The sequence below is a fragment of the Mustela putorius genome, unplaced genomic scaffold (assembly GCF_011764305.1).
Source record: "Mustela putorius furo isolate JIRA1106 unplaced genomic scaffold, ASM1176430v1.1 tig00003869_pilon_pilon_pilon, whole genome shotgun sequence".
NCBI classification, from domain to species: Eukaryota; Metazoa; Chordata; class Mammalia; order Carnivora; family Mustelidae; genus Mustela; species Mustela putorius.
In genome coordinates, this window is record NW_025422021.1 from 18618203 (window position 1) to 18636627 (window position 18425).

At 35.1% G+C, this 18425-nt stretch overlaps 1 protein-coding gene across 6 annotated transcripts in view; it reads right to left on the minus strand.

Moving 5' to 3' along the window:
- Window positions 1-1044: 1044 nt before the first annotated feature.
- The window catches only part of GCA (grancalcin), a 48743-nt gene continuing 31362 nt past the window's right edge, over window positions 1045-18425 (minus strand). For 5 of the 6 annotated variants that reach the window (XM_045066825.1, XM_045066823.1, XM_045066821.1 and 2 more), the window contains 6 exons: window positions 16817-16886; window positions 11185-11240; window positions 10757-10904; window positions 8532-8645; window positions 2604-2662; window positions 1045-1790 (listed from right to left, as the gene is read on the minus strand). In XM_045066825.1, the coding sequence (XP_044922760.1) occupies window positions 1764-1790; window positions 2604-2662; window positions 8532-8645; window positions 10757-10904; window positions 11185-11240; window positions 16817-16886 (474 nt within the window). In that variant the 3' untranslated portion in view covers window positions 1045-1763. The remainder of the gene's footprint in view (window positions 1791-2603; window positions 2663-8531; window positions 8646-10756; window positions 10905-11184; window positions 11241-16816; window positions 16887-18425) is intronic. The other variant, XM_004743957.3, reaches the window with a different exon arrangement.

Here is an 18425-nt window from a genome sequence, read left to right on the forward strand (position 1 = left end):
ACCACTAGCCTCCAAGTAAGAAAAACTATAACAGCCGTCAGAACAGTACAGTGATTGGATTACCTGTAAGCTGGATGTTAAGATCCCAGCCTGCTGAGTCATATTATCACCCTTATTCAACATGAATGATCTCAGTGTGTTTACATTAGGTTTTTCCAACAAGACTTCTAATTCGAATCCTATACATATATATATATATTTTTTAATGGCTCAGTTAACACTCTCTCACATTATCAAATATATGTTCATGGAAAAAAACTTAATAGCCAGGACAAAAGTATATGGATTATTTCATCACACATTTTTATACTGCTGACCAAATCAATCTAACAGCTAATTATATAAAGTTATAATGTCAAAATGACTCTCCGATACTTCCTTTCCAGGACTGTTAAAAGTAAAAGTTGATTTAAAATTCTGTGGGTTTGTAAAAAGCTTTCTTTCAAGACACTGCTATTCGCCTTCCAGCCTTTAAGAAACAGAATTTTATAAAAAGCATAATTAATTTGGTCACCAGCCACACTTAAAATCATGTCAATTTGTACTCACATTTTAAGCTGGAAGACCTTCAGTTAAAGTGTAAGAAAAATACATGCGTTTTTAATCTTCACTAAGAAAGGCTTAGAATGTTTGCCAGGAAAGCAGCTGGATTAATTACAATAGCTGACACCGGGATCTTAAATGCTAAGGATTTGATGACCACTCTGCAGCTTTCCACAACAATGCCACAAAAACAGGTCGTGGTGCCTATTGTGGTCAGTACCCCCCCACACTACAGACCACAACCAGTTTATGAATGCTAATGATAAACCCCCAGCCAAAGTTGAGAAAGTCAAACTTACAATCTCTGAACATTTAAACGAAGTGGTAGATTACTTGATTTTTTAATTTTGTAAAGAGTTGGCATTATATATAAAAAACAATTTAGCTTCATGGAATACATTCAAATGTTGACATTTTTGTTAAAAATATATATCATATCCAGAAAGTCAAAGGAAGATGACATTTTAGGCTATGTTGTCATTAACAACAACAACAAAAAAATGCAGCCATAAAAGTTGTGTTTATTAAGAATTTTTTTCCACAGAAGACAAAGAAGCATACTGAAAAAAGAAAAAATGCACTGATAAAAACAAAGAAAAAGAAATGCCTCCAGTAGCCTTCTTTCTATAGGTTAATTTATGGTGCACTTAAGGTGATGTAACATAAAATTTTAGGAACTTTCTCTCTTCATAGACAAAGATGAGGGAGTTTCTGTTTCTGAGTTATGTGATCAAGGAATAAACTCTTCTACAAAAATGGCACAAAATCCAGGTTTCTCCTTCTATTCACCTACACAATAAATGGCTACAAAATTTCAAAGTATAATTTGTAACCTTCTGGTAAGTATACATTAACTTTATCTAAACTTTAATTATTTGGCTTCTTATATACTCTCTTGTAAGTACATTCTTCTGGGTTAACAATGTTAAAAATTAAGGTTAAGAGGTATTTATATCAATTCATCATATACCAATATTTTACAATATTATACATATATCTGTTAAGTGATAACTTTTCTAAAAGCAATTAATATTCCAAATACAAAAACATTTCTTTTATTGTTTTGGACTGTGCACTAAAGTTAAAACACATAGAAAGGGAACAGATTTAATAGGCAGAAACACAGAAAAGCCCCAAAGCTTCAAATTCAAAGTAGTCCAGTTCATTTCTTCCAGGTAAAGAAGTTCACAGTATTTCTTCAGCTTTTGAATTCTAGACATTCAAATTGCCATAGTACCCTGCAAAAACTAATATATAAGCAAAATCATCAGCTGGTAAGAATAAAATGTTTTTGGTTTTGGTTAATTATACTCCGTAAAAGCATTTTTACAAGAGGGGAAGTCTTAAATGCTTCCAAGGCTTATAATGTAAATCGGGATACACCAGTAGGGAAACCCTGATCCTATAACTTCCCTATTACAAGAACAAAACAAAAACTCTGATGTACATGTGAAATATAATTTTCCTATAGTTTCAATTTTAAAAAATGGGAGGATGCTAATTGCAACCACTTGAAATGAGAAATGAACAGTCGTTACCTGTCATACATAAATATTTCCTTTTTCTTAGTATCGTACAAAAGTAAACTACTCTTTTTAAAAATAATAGTAATTTTGCCCTTAAAAATGATTTGAAAGATGGGATGCCTCGGTGGCTCAGTGGTTAGGCATCTGCCTCTGGCTCAGGTCATGCATGATTCGAGGCTCCTGGAATTGAGTCCCACATGAGTTTCCTTGCTCAGTGGGGAACCTGCTTCTCCCTCTGCCTCTGCATGCTGCTCCCCCTGCTTATCCTCTCTCTCTCTGACAAACAAATAAAATCTTAAAAAAAAAAATGATTTACCAAAAACATGTCATAAAATTTAGAAGTATCCTTATGTTTAATATAAAGTAAAGTTGGTATTTATAAAAATACTAAATCATATTTGCATTTAGCTGAAAAATCCAGAAAAAGTATATGGTCTATAAAACCTATTATTCCCAGTACTGATACCAGGATTCACTTAAATTTTTTGACAACTGAACACATCTAGAACATAGTATAAATATCAGAATACTCACATCATCATATATGAAATTCACAACTCCTTGTTGTAAGTGGTCTCTTCTCCTAAAGAAATCTTCAAACAAACATACAAAAATATTAAAATTTTAAATATATAGTTTCAAATACTTGGTGTCCCTAAGCACTAAAAAATGACTAATTTCATACTTAATTGAAAGGTTTTTTAAGTTTTTATTTAAATTACAGTTAGTTAACATATAATGCAATATTAGTTTTGGGTGTAGAGTATCATGACTTAACAACTCTGTATCACCACGTGCTCATCACGACAAGTGCATTCCTTAATACTCATCACCTATATCCCTCATCACCTATATCCCCCATCCCTCCAACCCACCTCCCCTCCAGTAACTATCAGTTTGTTCTCTATAGTTAAAAGTCTGTTTCTTGCTTTGTCTCTTTCTCTTTTTCCCTTTGCACATTTGTTTAGTTTCTTAAATTTCACGAGTGAAATCATGCGGCATTTGTCTTTCTCTATCGACTTCGCTTAGCTTAATACTCTCTAGCTCTATCCTTGTCTTTGCAAATGGTAAGACTTCATTCTTTTCATGGCTAAGTAATATTCCATTGTGTATATATAACATCTTCTTTATCCATTCATCAACTGACGGATACTTGGGCTGTTTCCATAATTTGGCCATTACAGATAATGCTGTTATAAACATTGGGGTGCATATATCCCTTTGAGTTAGTATTTTTGTATTTGGCTAAATACCTAGCAGTGTAATTGCTGGGTTAGAGGGTAGTTCTATTTTTAACTTTTTGAGGAAGCTTCATACTGTTTTCCACAGTGGCTGTACCAGTTTGCATTCCCACCAACAGGTCAAAAGGGTTCCCCTTTCTCCACATCTTCACCAACTCCTGTTGTTTCTTGTGTTGTTGATTTTAGCCATTCTGACAGGTGTGAGGTGATTATCGTACTGTAGTTTTGATTATCATATTATAGTATTTCCCTGATGATCAGTGATCTTGGGCATCTTTTCATGTGTCTGTTCCAACTCTGTGAAAAATATTGTTGATATTTTGATATTGATTGCATTTAATGTATAGACTATGCTTTGCATAGACATTTTAACAGTATCTGGTCTTTCGATCCATGAGCATGGAATGTTTTTCCATTTCTTTCCAATTTCTTTCATCAGTGTTGTACAGTTTTTAGAGTACAGGTGTTTTACTTCTTTGGTTAGGTTTAGTACTAGGTATCTTATTGGTTTTGGTGCAATTGTAAATGGGATTGATTCCTTAATTTCTCTTCCTGCTACTTTGAGGTATATAGAAATGCAACTGATTTCTGTACATTGATTTCTGTATCCTATGATCTCACTGAATTTGTGTATCAGTTCTAGCAATTTTTTGGTGGAATCTTTTGGGTTGTCTATATAAAGTATCATGTCATCTCCAAATAGTGAATGTTTGACTTTTTCTTGCCGATTTGGTAGCCTTTTATTACTTTTTTTGTTTGACTGCTTGCTAGAACTTCCAGTACTGTGTTAAATAACAGTGGTGAGAACAGACAACCCTGTTTTATTTCTGACCAGAAAGGAAAAACTCTCAGTTTTCCCTCATTTTGAAGACGGTATTAACTGTGAGTTTTTCATACAAGGCCTTTATCATATTCAGGTATGTTCCCTCTAACCTACTTTGTTGAGGTTTTCTGTTTTTGTTTTTGTTTTTTACCTAGGATGTTGTATTTTGTCAAATGCTTTTTCTGCATCTTTTAAAATAAACGTATGGTTCTTATCCTTTCTTTTATTAATGTGGCGCATCATGATGACTGATTTGCAAATAATGAACTACCCTTGCAACCCAGGAATAAATCTCACTTGATCATAGTGAATGATTCTTTTAATGTGCTTCTGGATAAAATTTGCTAATATTTTACTGAGAATGTTTGTGTCCATGTTTATTAGAGATATTGCCTGTAGTTTTTTTTGTTTTTTTTTTTTTTAGGGAAGTCTTTATCTGGTTTTGGTATTAGGGTATTGCTGACTTCATAAAATAAGTTTGGAAGTTTTCTTTCCTTTTCTATTTTTTGGAATAGTTTGAGAAGAATAGGTAACTCTTCTTTAAATGTTTGGTGGAATTCAACTATAAAGCCACCGGACCCTAGACTTTTGTTTGTTGCGACTTTTTTTGATTACAGATTTAATTTCTTTGCTGGCTATTAGTCTATTCAAGTTTTCTATTTCTTCCTGTTTCAATTTTAGTAGCTTATATGTGTCTAGGAATTTGTCCATTTCTTCCAGGTTGTCTAATTTGCTGACATATAGTTTTGTATAACCTTCTCTTATAATTGTATTTTTGTGGTATTGGTTGTTATTTCTCCTCTCTCACTTGTGATTTTATTTATTTGGGTCCTTTCTCTTTTATTTTTGGTATCTGGCTAGAGGATTATCAATTTTATTAATTTTTTCAAAGAACAAACTCCTGATTTCCTTGATTTGTTCTACTGATGTTTTAGTCTCTCTATCATTTATTTCTGCTCTAATCTTAATTACTTCCTTCCTTCTCCTGGCTTTGATTTTCTTTTGTTTTTGTTTCTTTCCTAGCTCCTTTAGATGTAAAATTAGGTTATTTGAGATTTTTCTTACTTCCTGAGGTAGGCTGGTTTTGCTGTATACTTCCCATTTAGGACCACTCTGCTCCATCACAAAGATTTTGGACCACTGTGTTTACAACATTTTCATTTCTGTCCCTGTATTTTTTTTTAATTTCTTGATTTCCTGGTTTACCCATTCATTGTTTAGTACTATGTTATTTAACTTCCATGTTGTTATGGTCTTTCCAAATTTTGTATTGTGGTTGACTTCTAGTTTCACAGTGTTGTGGTCAGAAAAGATGCGTGGTAAGATTTCAATCTTTTGGTTACTTTTTGAGGCCTGATTTGTGACCTAATATGTGATCTATTCTGGAGCATGTTCCATAGGCACCTGAATGCATACTATGCTGTTTTATGATGCAATGTTCTGAATATGTGTTAAGTCATCTGGTCCAGTATGTCATTCAAAGACATTGTTTCCTTGTTTATTTTCTTTTTAGATGAGCTGTCCTTGATGTAAGTGGAGTGTTAAAGTCCCCTGCTATTACTGTACCATTATCAATTAGTTCCTTTATGTTTGTTATTATTTTATATATTTGGGTACTCTCACATTGGACACATAAATATTTAGAATTGACAGATCTTATTGGATTGTCCCTTTTATCGTGATATAGAGCCCTTCTTATTTTTTTTTTTAAGTGTATTTATTTATTTATTTGACAGACAGAGATCACAAGTAGGCAGAGAGGCAGGCAGAGAGAGAGGAAGGGAAGCAGGCTCCCCGCTGAGCAGAGAACCCGATGTGGGCCTCGATCCCAGGACCCTGGGATCATGACCTGAGCCAAAGACAGAGGCTTTAACCCACTGAGCCACCCAGGCGCCCTACAGTGCCCTTCTTTATCTCTTGCTATAGTCTTTACTTTAAAATCTAGTTTGCCTGACAGAAGTATTGCTACTCTGCCTTTCTTCTGACATCCATTTGTGTGGTATTTCTGCATCCCTCACTTTCAATCTGCAGGTGTCTCTTATAAGCAGCATATAGGTGGGTCTTTTTTTTTTTTTTTTAATCCATTCTGATACCCTTTGTCTTTTGACTGGAGCATTTAGTCCATTTACATTCAAAATAATTACTGACAGATATATATTTAGTGCCACTTTATTAGTTGTTTGGTCTTTGTTTCTGGAGATTTTCTCTGATCTTCCTTTTCACTTTTGGTCTCTCCATTGCACTCAAAGAGTACCTTTTAATATTCCTGCAGGGCTGGTTTAGTGGTCATGAACTCCTTCAGTTTTTGTTTTTCTGGGGGAACTTCTTCTATTCTGAATGATAGCCTTACTGGATATAGTATTCTTGGCTACAGAATTTTCCTATTCAGTACATTGAATAAATCACGCTACTCCTTTTTGGCCTTCCAAGTTTCTGCTGAGAAATCTCCAGCTAACCTTTGGATCTTCTAAGTTAAGGACTTCTTTGGTTTTGCTGCTTTTAAGATTTTTTTCCTTTATCATTTACATTTTTACAAATTTAATTAGAATGTTCCTTAGTGTGGCCTGCTTTTGTTGATTTTGAAGGGAGTTGTTTGTGCCTCCTGGATCTGGATGTTTGTTTCCTTCTCCAGATTAGGCAAGTTTTCAGATTTCTCCCCCGCCAAATAAATTTCCTGCCCCCTTTTCTCTGTCTTCTTCTAAGACTCCTGTTATCACGAATGTTATTGTTTGATGGAGTCACTGAGGTCCCTAAGTCTATTCTCATATTCCGTAATTTTTCTTTCTTTTACTCACCTTCATTATTTTCCATTATTTTGTCTTCTAGGTTACTAATTCATTCCTCTGCTTCTTCCAGCCAGCTGCTCACTGCATCAAGCCTGTTTCCAATCTCATTTATTGCATTCTTCATCTCTGATTCTTTCTTAGCTCTTTTACCTCTGTGGTAAGGGCCTCACTGATGTCTTCTATTCTTTTCTCAAGTCCAGTGAGTACCCTTATGATTGTTGTTTTAAATTCTCCATCAAGCATGTTACCTATATCTGTTTTGCCAGGATCTCTGGCCGTGGCCTTATCCTGTTCTTTCATTTGGGATAAATTCCTCCATCTTGGCATTTTGTCTGAGTCTCTACCTTCTTCTATGTGTGAAAAAAGCCACTTGCTCCTGAAAGTAACGGCTTTATGAAGAAGAGGTCATATAGTGTCTAGGCCCTGGCACTTTATGGAATGTCTCTGGTGTGTGCAATATATGCTCTGCTCTTATGTGCTCCTTCAGGCCACTGCTGTGGGCAGTATTTGGTCCTTGGCCAGAATGTAGTAAGTTTTAACTAGGTATGTTCTGGTCTGCTTATGAAATCAGACCTAACACCACCTGCACCAGAACTGAGGCCCTGCAGAACTCTCTAGTTGGGAGACATGGTCCGGGCAGGGGCTTGTGCTGGTCTTCTGGGGGATAAGCCAACCACACTGGGACTGAGGCAAGTTTGACTGAGAAGGGCAATCTTGCCACAGTGCAGGGGTGTGAGGTTTGGTATAAACATTAGGGAGCCAGTGTCTGTTTTGCACTGGTTCCCACAGATGGCTCTGTGTTTAGACTAATGGGCAGGAGAGGGAAACGACATGAACCAGCTCGCAGGGACATGGTCTAAGAAGAATGAATACTTTCCTCGGTGTGCTCTAAGCATTCTTCAGATCATTCCTTCCACATTATCTGTCCCCTGATTGTTTGCCTGCCTACTCTCCAAGAGTAGCGCAGTGCCCTCTGGGCTCTATCCTAGCCAACCACGCTAACCTTTAAAAGCCCAGGTTTTAAGCCCCACTGATTGCAAGAACTCAAAAAACTCAGCCCCTCTCATTTTCCAAACAAAAGGCTTTGGGGAAATGTTCTTGTGTGTTCCTGGATGTTCCTTTCTCTTATTGCCCTTCTCCGTGACCATGGCTTACTCCTCTCTGCACACTCATGATCCTTTTCTCCCCTAAACCACATCTCCGCTCTTCCCACCTTCTTTGATGGAACCTGTTCTCTCCCTTCTGTTGTGGAGTTTGTTCTGTCAATGTTCAGGTCAGTTTCTGAGGTATTTAGGATAACTTGATAGTTACCTAGCTGTGTTTGTGAGAAGAGACAAACCTACGGTTTTCCTACTCTCTCTTTTCATTCCCAATTAAATCAAGTGATTTCATATCCTGGGCAACTGAGACATGAAGAAAACTTTCCAAAACTGAGCCATAACAATTTTTCACTCTTCATATTACTAAATTTTTAAAGCCTTAAAAGTGATTAGATTTAACGGTGAATAAAGGTGAAAAATACATATATTATAAACTTGCAGAAGAAAATGAGAGATACTATTCAGAAAAATAGCTACATAATATTGCACCCACTTTTAAATGATCAAAATACCTGTCAATGCTCGAAGCTTCACACAGCAAGCAACATAATCATCAAAGAAGATTCGGCCATTCTTGCTGTACCGTCTGACAATAGTAGTTAGTGTTTGAGGACTCAACCTATAACCTAGAAAAAGGAATTTATACATTAAAATTTCTAAAACCAAACACCACAAGAACACCACAGCATTGCATTTTCTTTAAAAACAATCATAAAATAAATTTTCAAAATTCATTCCATAAAAATATACACTAGAAACAAAACATATTCACATTGAAATTTACCAAAAGGTTTTATTACTAATAAAATAAGAAACTGGTTAAGCGGGATATAAATATCACAATTCTAGCTTTCTAATGAAGACAACGCTAAGAAAACAAATAATTATATTTTTGTGTTTTTAAAATATATTTTGATTTTTAAATAATGTCCAGAGTATTTTATAGATTTTAATGATTCAGTATTTCAATTCTGTAATTTTATAGTTCTTTAAAGAATATCAAAGCAAAGATTGTTAGTAAATCTTTGCTACCATTCAAATTCTGTATTTCCTTTTTAAAAAATTTTTCATGGAAGTATAACTGGCATATAAAATTAGTTTCAAATGTACAATATGATGATTCCATAGCTGTATATATTGCAAAATTATTACTACAATGTCTAGTTAATATCTTCAACACAAAAAACTCCAAATAATCCAATTAAATATGGGCAGAGGACCTAAACAGAGATATTTCCAAAGAAGACAGCTGGCCAAGAGACACACAAAAAGATGTTCAACATCACTCATCATCAGGGAAATTCAAATCAAAACCACAATGAGATACCCCCTTACTTCTGTCAGGATGGCTAGAATCAAAAAGACAAGGACTAACAAGTATTGGTGAGGAGGTGAAGAAAAAGAAACCCTTCTGCAGTGTTAGCAGGAATGTAAAGTGGTACAGCCACTGTGGAAACAGTATGGAGTTCCTCAAAAAATTAAAAAATAGAATAACCCTATGATCCAGTAATTCCATTACTGGATATCTACCCAAAGAAAAGGAAGACACTAATTCAAAAAGATATATGCAGTCCTATGTTTATTGCAGCACTATTTATGATAGTCAAATTGTGGAAGCAACCAAAGTGTCCATCAGCAGATATATGGGTAAAAAAAGATGTGATATTACACACACACACACACACACACACACGAAATATTATTTAGCCATAAAAAAAATGAGATCTTGCTATTTGCAACAACATGGATGTGCTTATATAGGGTATTATGATAAGGGAAATAAGTCAAAGAAAGACATATGATTTCACTCATATATGGAATTGAAGAAATAAAGAAAAAAGGGACAAACAAACAAACAGAAAAAGACTCTTAAATGCAGAGAACAAACTGATGGTTGCCAGAAGGGAGATTAAGAGGTACAAACTTCTAGTTAAAAAATAATTAAGTCAGGGCATCTGGGTGACTCAGACAGTTAAGCATCTGCCTTCAGCTCAGGTCACGATCTCAGGGTCCTGGGACCGAGTCCCACATTGGGCTCCATGTTTGGTGGTGAGCCTACTTCTCCTTCTGCCTCTGCTGAAGGAGAGGCTCATGCTCTCTCTTTCTCTGTCTTTCTGTCTTTCTCTTTCTCAAATAAATAAAAAAAAATCTTTTAAAAAATTTTAAAATTGAAATTAAAAAAATAAAAAATAATTAAGTCAGAAATGAAAAATACAGCATGAAGAATATAATCAATAAGATCATAATATATACTATATGATGACAGACGGTAAATATACTTGTGGTAAGCACTGAGGAATGTACAGAATGGCTGCACATCTGCTATGGGTATGTATAGAAGTGCTGCACACCTGAGACTAATATAACACTGCATATTAATTATATTTCAAAAAATTTGGTAAAAATAAATAGCTAAATAACTAAATAACTAAGTATTAGAGATCTTACTAAATTACAAAAGATAGAATATAAATGGTAATTACCAATAATTAGGAAAATGTATTTTAATATACTTAACAGAGGAAATTCAGAAATTATTTTATCAATCAGCATGTATAAAAGATCATCTTTTGGAAAAATCATAGATAAAATGGTTTTGTTAAAGGTCTTCAAATTGGGCAACAGCTGGCAAAATAATATACTCCTTTATTACTTAATAAATTTTAACAATTAAGATTCATCTCATCAAAGAACAAAGATGATCTGAATATAATCTAAAGAATTTTAATATTCTTACCCATAGCAGCAATGGCTTGATTCAATTCATGATGTTCCACTGTGCCACTCTGGTCTTGATCAATAGTTATGAAGTTTTGCTTCCAAGCATTAAGAGCTGCCCAGAGTTCCTTGAATTCATTAAATCCCATTTTTCCTGTGTAATCTCTCTGATAATTTTATCAATAAAAATAAGTTTTGATACCAAAGAGAATTTACTTGGCTTGAAACTGCAAATCATTGACTAAAACAATGCTTCTTCAAGTTCACCAAATTTAGCATATGAATAGATTGCATAAAAATGGAAAAGTATGGAATTCAAATAGGATCTTACAAAGTATTTTTAAAATCTCCAATTTACTATGGCCATTTATAGCCAATAATTGCTTGGTTATATTCAGAAAGCAATTATTCTATATTCTAGTATTTTCTATTTTTATTCAAGGATACATCCAACATGGCGATCATAATTCTGCAGGTTTCCAAGCTGAAGGCTATAAAACATACTTATTATTTGAATTGGAGTCTGCCCAATTTTATTTATGTAAAATTATGACAATTTCTATTTTAGAAAACAAAATGTTTAAAATTTGCCAAAATTAAACAATCACCCCTTATCAACAAACTTTAAATGTAAGGCATCCATAGGGGGGGGGGAAAAAAAAACAAGTCAAAAATAAAAATCACTACAACTCACATCTAGTCAGGGGATTTGGGTACTTAGATAAGCAATGATAAAATAACTGAAAATTACTGTCACAGGGCAAAGGAGGGCTTCAGTCTTCCTAACACGAATGATAAGTAGGTTTTAAGTAGAAGTCTGACATATACTGAGATCACAAAACTTGAAGGAGTTAGAGATGTGATTAAAGCTTGGGATGAAGGACTGGCCTTTGAGGACATCTGAAAGGCAGATGAGAGCCAGATCATCAAAGTCCTGAATGCCACCCTTAAAGATTTAGACCAATGGGAGACACTGAAGAATTTTAAGGAGCAGAGGGACAATTCTAAAATTTCCATTCCAGAAACATTCACTTATATTGAACAGAGTGTAGGACAGACTATAGACTAAGGTAAAATGAGCCTGTTATAGGTAAATCATTCACTAGTTTACTGCAATCTATCAAATTAAAAAAATGAGCTTCTGTTCTGAAGTAACTCTTTCCCTTGGGGGGAGAAAAAAGGCAGGAAGAAAAAAGTAAATATAAACTATATTAAAATCATGGCTTATTAGAAATATTAACACTTTGGGGCCCCTGGGTGTCTCAGTGGGTTAAATCTTCTGCCTTTGGCTCAGGTCCTGATCCCAGGGTCATGGGATGGAGCCCTGCATCAGGCTCTCTGCTCAGCAGGGAGCTTGCTTCCCCCTCTCTCTCTACCTCCCTCTCTGCCTACTTGTGATCTCTGTCAATTAAATAAATAAAATCTTTTAAAAAATTAAAAAAAAAGAAATTAACACTTCCATATCTACAGAACCATAACTAAAGACTCACAAGGTAAAATTTAATTTTTCTAATCCTTATCACAATTGCACTGAACTGGTAAGCTAATTTACCTCAAAACCAATTTTATCAGTCCTGATAAAAGAGATATTATGTCAGCACAATTACTTAAGCTTACAAAGTTCTTATTAGTACCTCTTTAAAATGAGTGCATAAATAAATAAAACTGTTTAAAGTTATCTTGTTTTGCTATTTGAGAACATATTTAAATTTTTATAAATGAAAAACATTTTAGCTAAATTTTAGACCTATTAAGAAAAAAATCATAAAACATTCTCCAAGTTAAAATAGCTGATTCTCTTTAAATCAATACAGTGTCAGTGTTAGAATAGGTTACAATATTTTCAGACTGACGATTCAACAGACACTCAATGAGCATTCACTATGAGCTAGGCAGTACGATTTTGTGATTTTACATAAACATACAAAAGTACTGTAAGTCCCAATTTTATAAATAAAGAAACAGAGGCCCCAAATAATAAAGTTTCCCAAGTTCATAGCGCTAATAAGTGGAAGAGTCAGGATTGGAGCCCAGTGCTCCTTCATACAAATACTACTCAAGTGGGAAGAAGGAGGGGGGCAAAGTTCCCATGAGAAATCTCTGGATGGCATTCCAACATTTTGTCAAGCAAATGATATTTTGTTTTCAAGTTAACATAGCACCTATCCATTAAATGGGAAAATCTGAACATATGATAACAAATGGCAATGAGTCTTCAAATAAGCATATCTTCAATCACAAAATAGGACTGAGTATATATGTATATAAGATGAAATATTTTTTTTTTAAAGATTTTATTTATTTATTTGACAGAGAGAGATCACAAGTAGGCAGAGAGAGAGAGAGAGAGAGAGAGAGAAGCAGGCTCCCTGCCGAGCAGAGAGCCCGATGCGGGACTCGATCCCAGGACCCTGAGATCATGACCTGAGCCGAAGGCAGCGGCTTAACCCACTGAGCCACCCAGGCGCCCAAGATGAAATATTTTTGACGAAGAATGGAGAAGAATTTTCAGGAAAGTTAATAGATTTTCACTTCCCCCAATACCCCATTAGAATGGGCAAAAAACTAAGTTTTCTAAAGTCATAAACCTTTGACTTTGGGATGAGAGAGAAAACAGAGGAAAAGAATTATGTAACTTAGAGAAGTAGTAGGATGGATGGAAGTTAACTAGCCTAGATCTGAGAAGGTGGCTTAATGAACACCCAGTAAGGAAAGCTGAAAAGAAGCCTAGTTCCTGGAGAAGACAACATTTAAGAATTGGTATTATATGTGAAAACAGGTGTGCAGGTAGAGAGAAAAATAGGACTGATTGAAGATCTATGTAAGAGGAGTTAGAGCCCCAAATTCCCTCCTTGCCTCAGCTCCATGGATGCCATGTCTATTCTCACACCAGCAGAAGTCTGGGGATTTATTGTCTGGAAAATTCTTCAAACTTCAGGATACCAGGCACATATCCAAAGCCCTAACCACTAACCAATAACCAGTCCTCCTAAGCTCAAATCCTGATACTAACATTCACCCTAACATTAACCCCAACACTAACTCCCTGGAGAGGTCTCTGAACTTCAGGACACCAGAAACATAACCTAACACTAACTCTAACCCTAAGCCTAATCTTAATCACTAACTGGCAACCTACAACCCCTAAACCTAACACTAACACTAATCCTGACTCCTACCCTAACCCTAACCCTAACCCTAGATCTGAGAAAGCGGCTTTTGAATACATGGTCAGAAAGCTGAGAAGCAGCCTATTTCTCTGTGAGGAGACCCCAAATATTTAAGAATTGGTAGTATTTCTGAAAATGGGTATGAAGGTAGCGATAAAAACAGAAAAACCAACTGAATTTCTACTTAGGGAGCATTTAGAGCACCAAATCCCCTCTTTGCCTCAGATTCATAGATGTCTGCAACATCTATTGTAACCTCAGCAAAACTCTGGGAATTCAAACTTTGGAGAAGTCTCTGAACTGCAGGACATTAGAGACATCCCCAAACCCCTACACCAAATCCCCTAACACCTAACCTCAAACCCAAACTCGTGCTCTAACACTAACCCTAACTCTAACCATCTGAAGAGGTCTCTGAACTGTAGAATACCAGGCACATACCTTAATCCTAACCATGACCCTAGCTCCCTCCCTAATATTAAACCTAGATCTGAAAAACTTGCTTCCTAAACACTCAATAAGAAAAGCTGAGAACCAGCCTACTTATCCTTGAGAAAACCCCAAACATTTAAAAATTGGCAGTATTTTCAGAAAACAAGTGTGAAGACACAGATTAAAAACAAAAGAACCAACTGAATATCTATTTAAAGAGTATTCAGATGGGTGCCTGGATGGCTCAGTGGGTTAAAGCCTCTGCCTTCGGTTCGGGTCGTGGTCCCGGGGTCCTGGGATCGAGCCCCGCATCGAGCTCTCTCCTCAGATTGGTAGATGGCTGCCTTGTCAAGCAGAAGCCTGGGGTTTTATTCCCTGGGGAGGTCTGCGAACAGCCATATACCCAAACCCTAACCCTAGCCTAGCTAGTAAAAATAACATTTAAGTGACAGTTTATCAAAGACCAAGAACCCTGCTGAGTCTTCCCTCCTTCTTTCCTACCAGACAACCAGCCCAAAAGGAAATCCCTAAACATATTGTTCCATAACCTTGCCCCACTAAGCCACCAGACATGAAGTCTATGGTCAATACCAAACTCAGAGCTTCTCACCTGCATTTTAGTTCATTATGTGCAACCAAGGATCATCAGACACCTGAGAAAATCATCTAACATGAAAGACAACCAAACAAATAAACTGGAAAAAAAAATCTGGAAGAAACACAGTTGATGAAAGAAGAAAAAACCCTGAAAAATACATTAACAAGAAAAATACATCAACAACAAATACAAAAATACAGTTTCAGAAAGGTAAGGGAACACATCACATACATGGAAAAAAAAGAGAGAAGCTCTTGCACTTTAAGAACATGATAGCAGGTATTTAAACAAACAAACAAACAAACAAACAACAACAACAACAAAAACCTCAATAGAAGATTCAGAAAATAAAGTTGAGGAAATCTCCCCACAGAGGAAAACCAGAGATAGGAGACAAAAATATTAAGAAAAGTGATCCAGTCCAAATGACAGGCATTCTAGAAGGAGATAATTGAGAAAACATCACTAAAGAAAATGTCTCAGAATTAAAGTAAATGAATTCCCAGTCTGAGAATGCCCACTGAATTCCCACACAACAAGTCCAGGCACATCACTGTGAAATTCCAAACCAGGCACAAAAAGAAGATCTCACAAGCCTCCACAGTGAAAAAACTGACATGCTGGCAGGAAATAGAAAGATAAAGTAACAGTGGATGCTAGAAATGATGGAGCAATGTCTTTAAAATTCTAAATGAAAACGATCTGTAATGCAGAGTTCCATACCTGGTCACTGAATTCTGTGGACAGAATGAAAACATTTTCAGATAAAGCTTAAAAAGACTTTGTTCCCATGCATTCTCTTATTGAGAAGCTGGTTAATGTTGTATTTTATTGAAGTTTTTAAAAAATGACTAGAGATGAAATAGGGAGATGAACAGAGAAATAGAGATGAAAAAGGGAGATCCAACTCCAAAGGGCACGGAAAGTCCGTTCTGGAATGATAGTGAAGGAATGACGGGAGTGATGGACACTGGAAAGGGTATGTACTATGGTGAGTGCTGTGAATTGTGTTAAGACTGATGAATCGGGGCTCCTGGGTGGCTCAGTGGGTTAAAGCCTCTGCCTTTGGCCCAGAGTCATGATCCCAGGATCCTGGGATCGACCCCGCGTCTGGCTCTCTGCTCGTCGGGGAGCCTGCTTCCCTTCCTCTCTCTCTGACTGCCTCTCTGCCTATTTGTGATCTCTGTCAAATAAATAAATAAAATCTTCAAAAATAAAAAAAAAAAAGACAAATCACAGACCTGTACCCCTGAAACAAATAATAAATTTTATGTTAATAAAAAAAATAAAGTAGGTCACAATAAAAAGTTTCAAAATGATTAATTTCAGAAAAAGTAAAACAGTATATAAAAGGGGAAATTAATCACACATTATCACAAGACAGAGGAAGAACATTTAGATAATAACAATAAGACAAATACTGATTACTGATGTATACTAATGTGTACTAATGAAATTAGTACTAATGTGTACTAATGTGTACTAATGAAATTACTACACAGCTCTACTGGAGGGAAGAGGACTGGGAAATAGTCCAATGTGAAGTAATAGAACAAGAGTGAGTTTCAAGTTCCAAGAGAGTTAATTCTCATCTTCCATAGCAGGATATCAACTGTTAATCATTAAAACTGAAAATCTATAGTGATAAATGCATGCTATTTTGAGATCTGGAAGCAAATTTCAGAAGGATCAGCTGCAAAAGCTGAATGAAATTTCCTATATGAGTGGTTAACATTAGGGAGATAATTATGCACAAGGAACAGTTATTTTCACAATAAGCTTTGCAGAACTATTTGACTCTTTAAATTATGTGCATATGTAACTTAAATAAAAAGATTTTTTAAAATATTTTAAATAAGGGGCAGGGAGAAGATCTCACGAGAATAAGCTCCATTAATTCCAGACTGTGTCAAACATTTCTGAAGTTCCTCAGCATCCACTTCACCATCCTATCAAAAAATAATTATAATCTGATTTAATGCACAATTATATCAAATCACATTAGTATGCTAATTGGCTGTTTTAGGCTATTCAATAAATATGCATTCTTTAAAACATTATTATCAACTACAAAATTATAGAGGTAATTACTGACAGCAAAGGCATATTATAAAACAGCACAGAAAGTAAATAATTTTTTACAATCAACTTATATTCTATTAATATTTAAGAACTTCAAGTATTATTTATTTTTTCTACTTCTGAGAAACACCATCATCATTCTGACCTATAATAGGTCAAAATACCTAGTGAGAATCTTGCATCTCTACTTAAAATGACCAAGAGAAATCTCAAAAACATTCCCCTAATGGCCCCTTTCATGGGGTGTTACTTTTAAGGGATATGAAGCCATAACTGGAAGGAGAGAATAACTTCCCCTACTTTCCTGGCTACCCCCAGCAAAATTTTAGAGTCATCCTGCATCTTGTTGCTATTCTGATTATTTCCCAAACATTCTTGTTTGAACTTACTATGGGAAATAATCTTTTTTTAACACAATCAAGAAATCACAATGGAAGTGAAACAGGTTGAATATTCCCATTATGTTTCAGTACCTCTACCTATTTTCTACAAAACTATACAGAGTAATTTACTTGAAAGCATCATAAACACTGTCACAAATGCAAAACAATAGCTCTGAGAAAGAATCAGGGAAACAAATTTAAAACACGAACTTTCAGAGTTTGGTTTTGTAAGAGACCCAGTAAATAAAGAAAATGTTTACAATCAAGTTCCAAGAAGTACTGTAACTACTCATATTCTAATGAGTCTTTAATAAGGAATTCCTTATAACAAAAATTCCAATGGTTCTAGCAAGAATTAAAAAATGTAAGAAACATTCTTTCCAATGGATCATGCACGTGCCTACACAGATTATCTAAGTGTTCCTCTCTGCCATGCATAGTTCTGGGATTTTGCTTACAAAACTTTAATAAATTCTGAACTAAGAAAATTATACTTTAAAAAATTAGCCATATGTTTAGAATCAAAGGTACGTTAGCAATTTGTCCTCCAATGATAAAGACTTTAGAAGGAATCTTTAAGTGATTATCTACCTTCCTGCTGCATCAAACCATTTTTATATTTCAAGACTTTGAAACACCACACAAACACTTCTAACGTGATCTAAGAAATCATCAGTAAAAAAAACAAACAAACAAAACAATGAAGTCCACACTGTCACTGTCCATAGTGTCTCAGTGAAATAATGGCACAGACAGCAGATCCTTGTCAATTACTGCAGGGTAAATTTTGAAAGACAATCTTTTACAAATTAGTAAAGCAGAAGCGAAAGAAGAAAATGACTTTTCTCTCATTTTTAATTTAAAAATGCCTCCTATCTTCTACTACACTAATGATAATGTGGTCATAAATTACCTTTTTCTTTGACTTTTCTTAAGTGGAAAATTGATACTACACCTGAGAATAAAATTAATGAGAATGACTACACTTCATCAATTTTTTTCCTCATTTATAAAAATAATGCC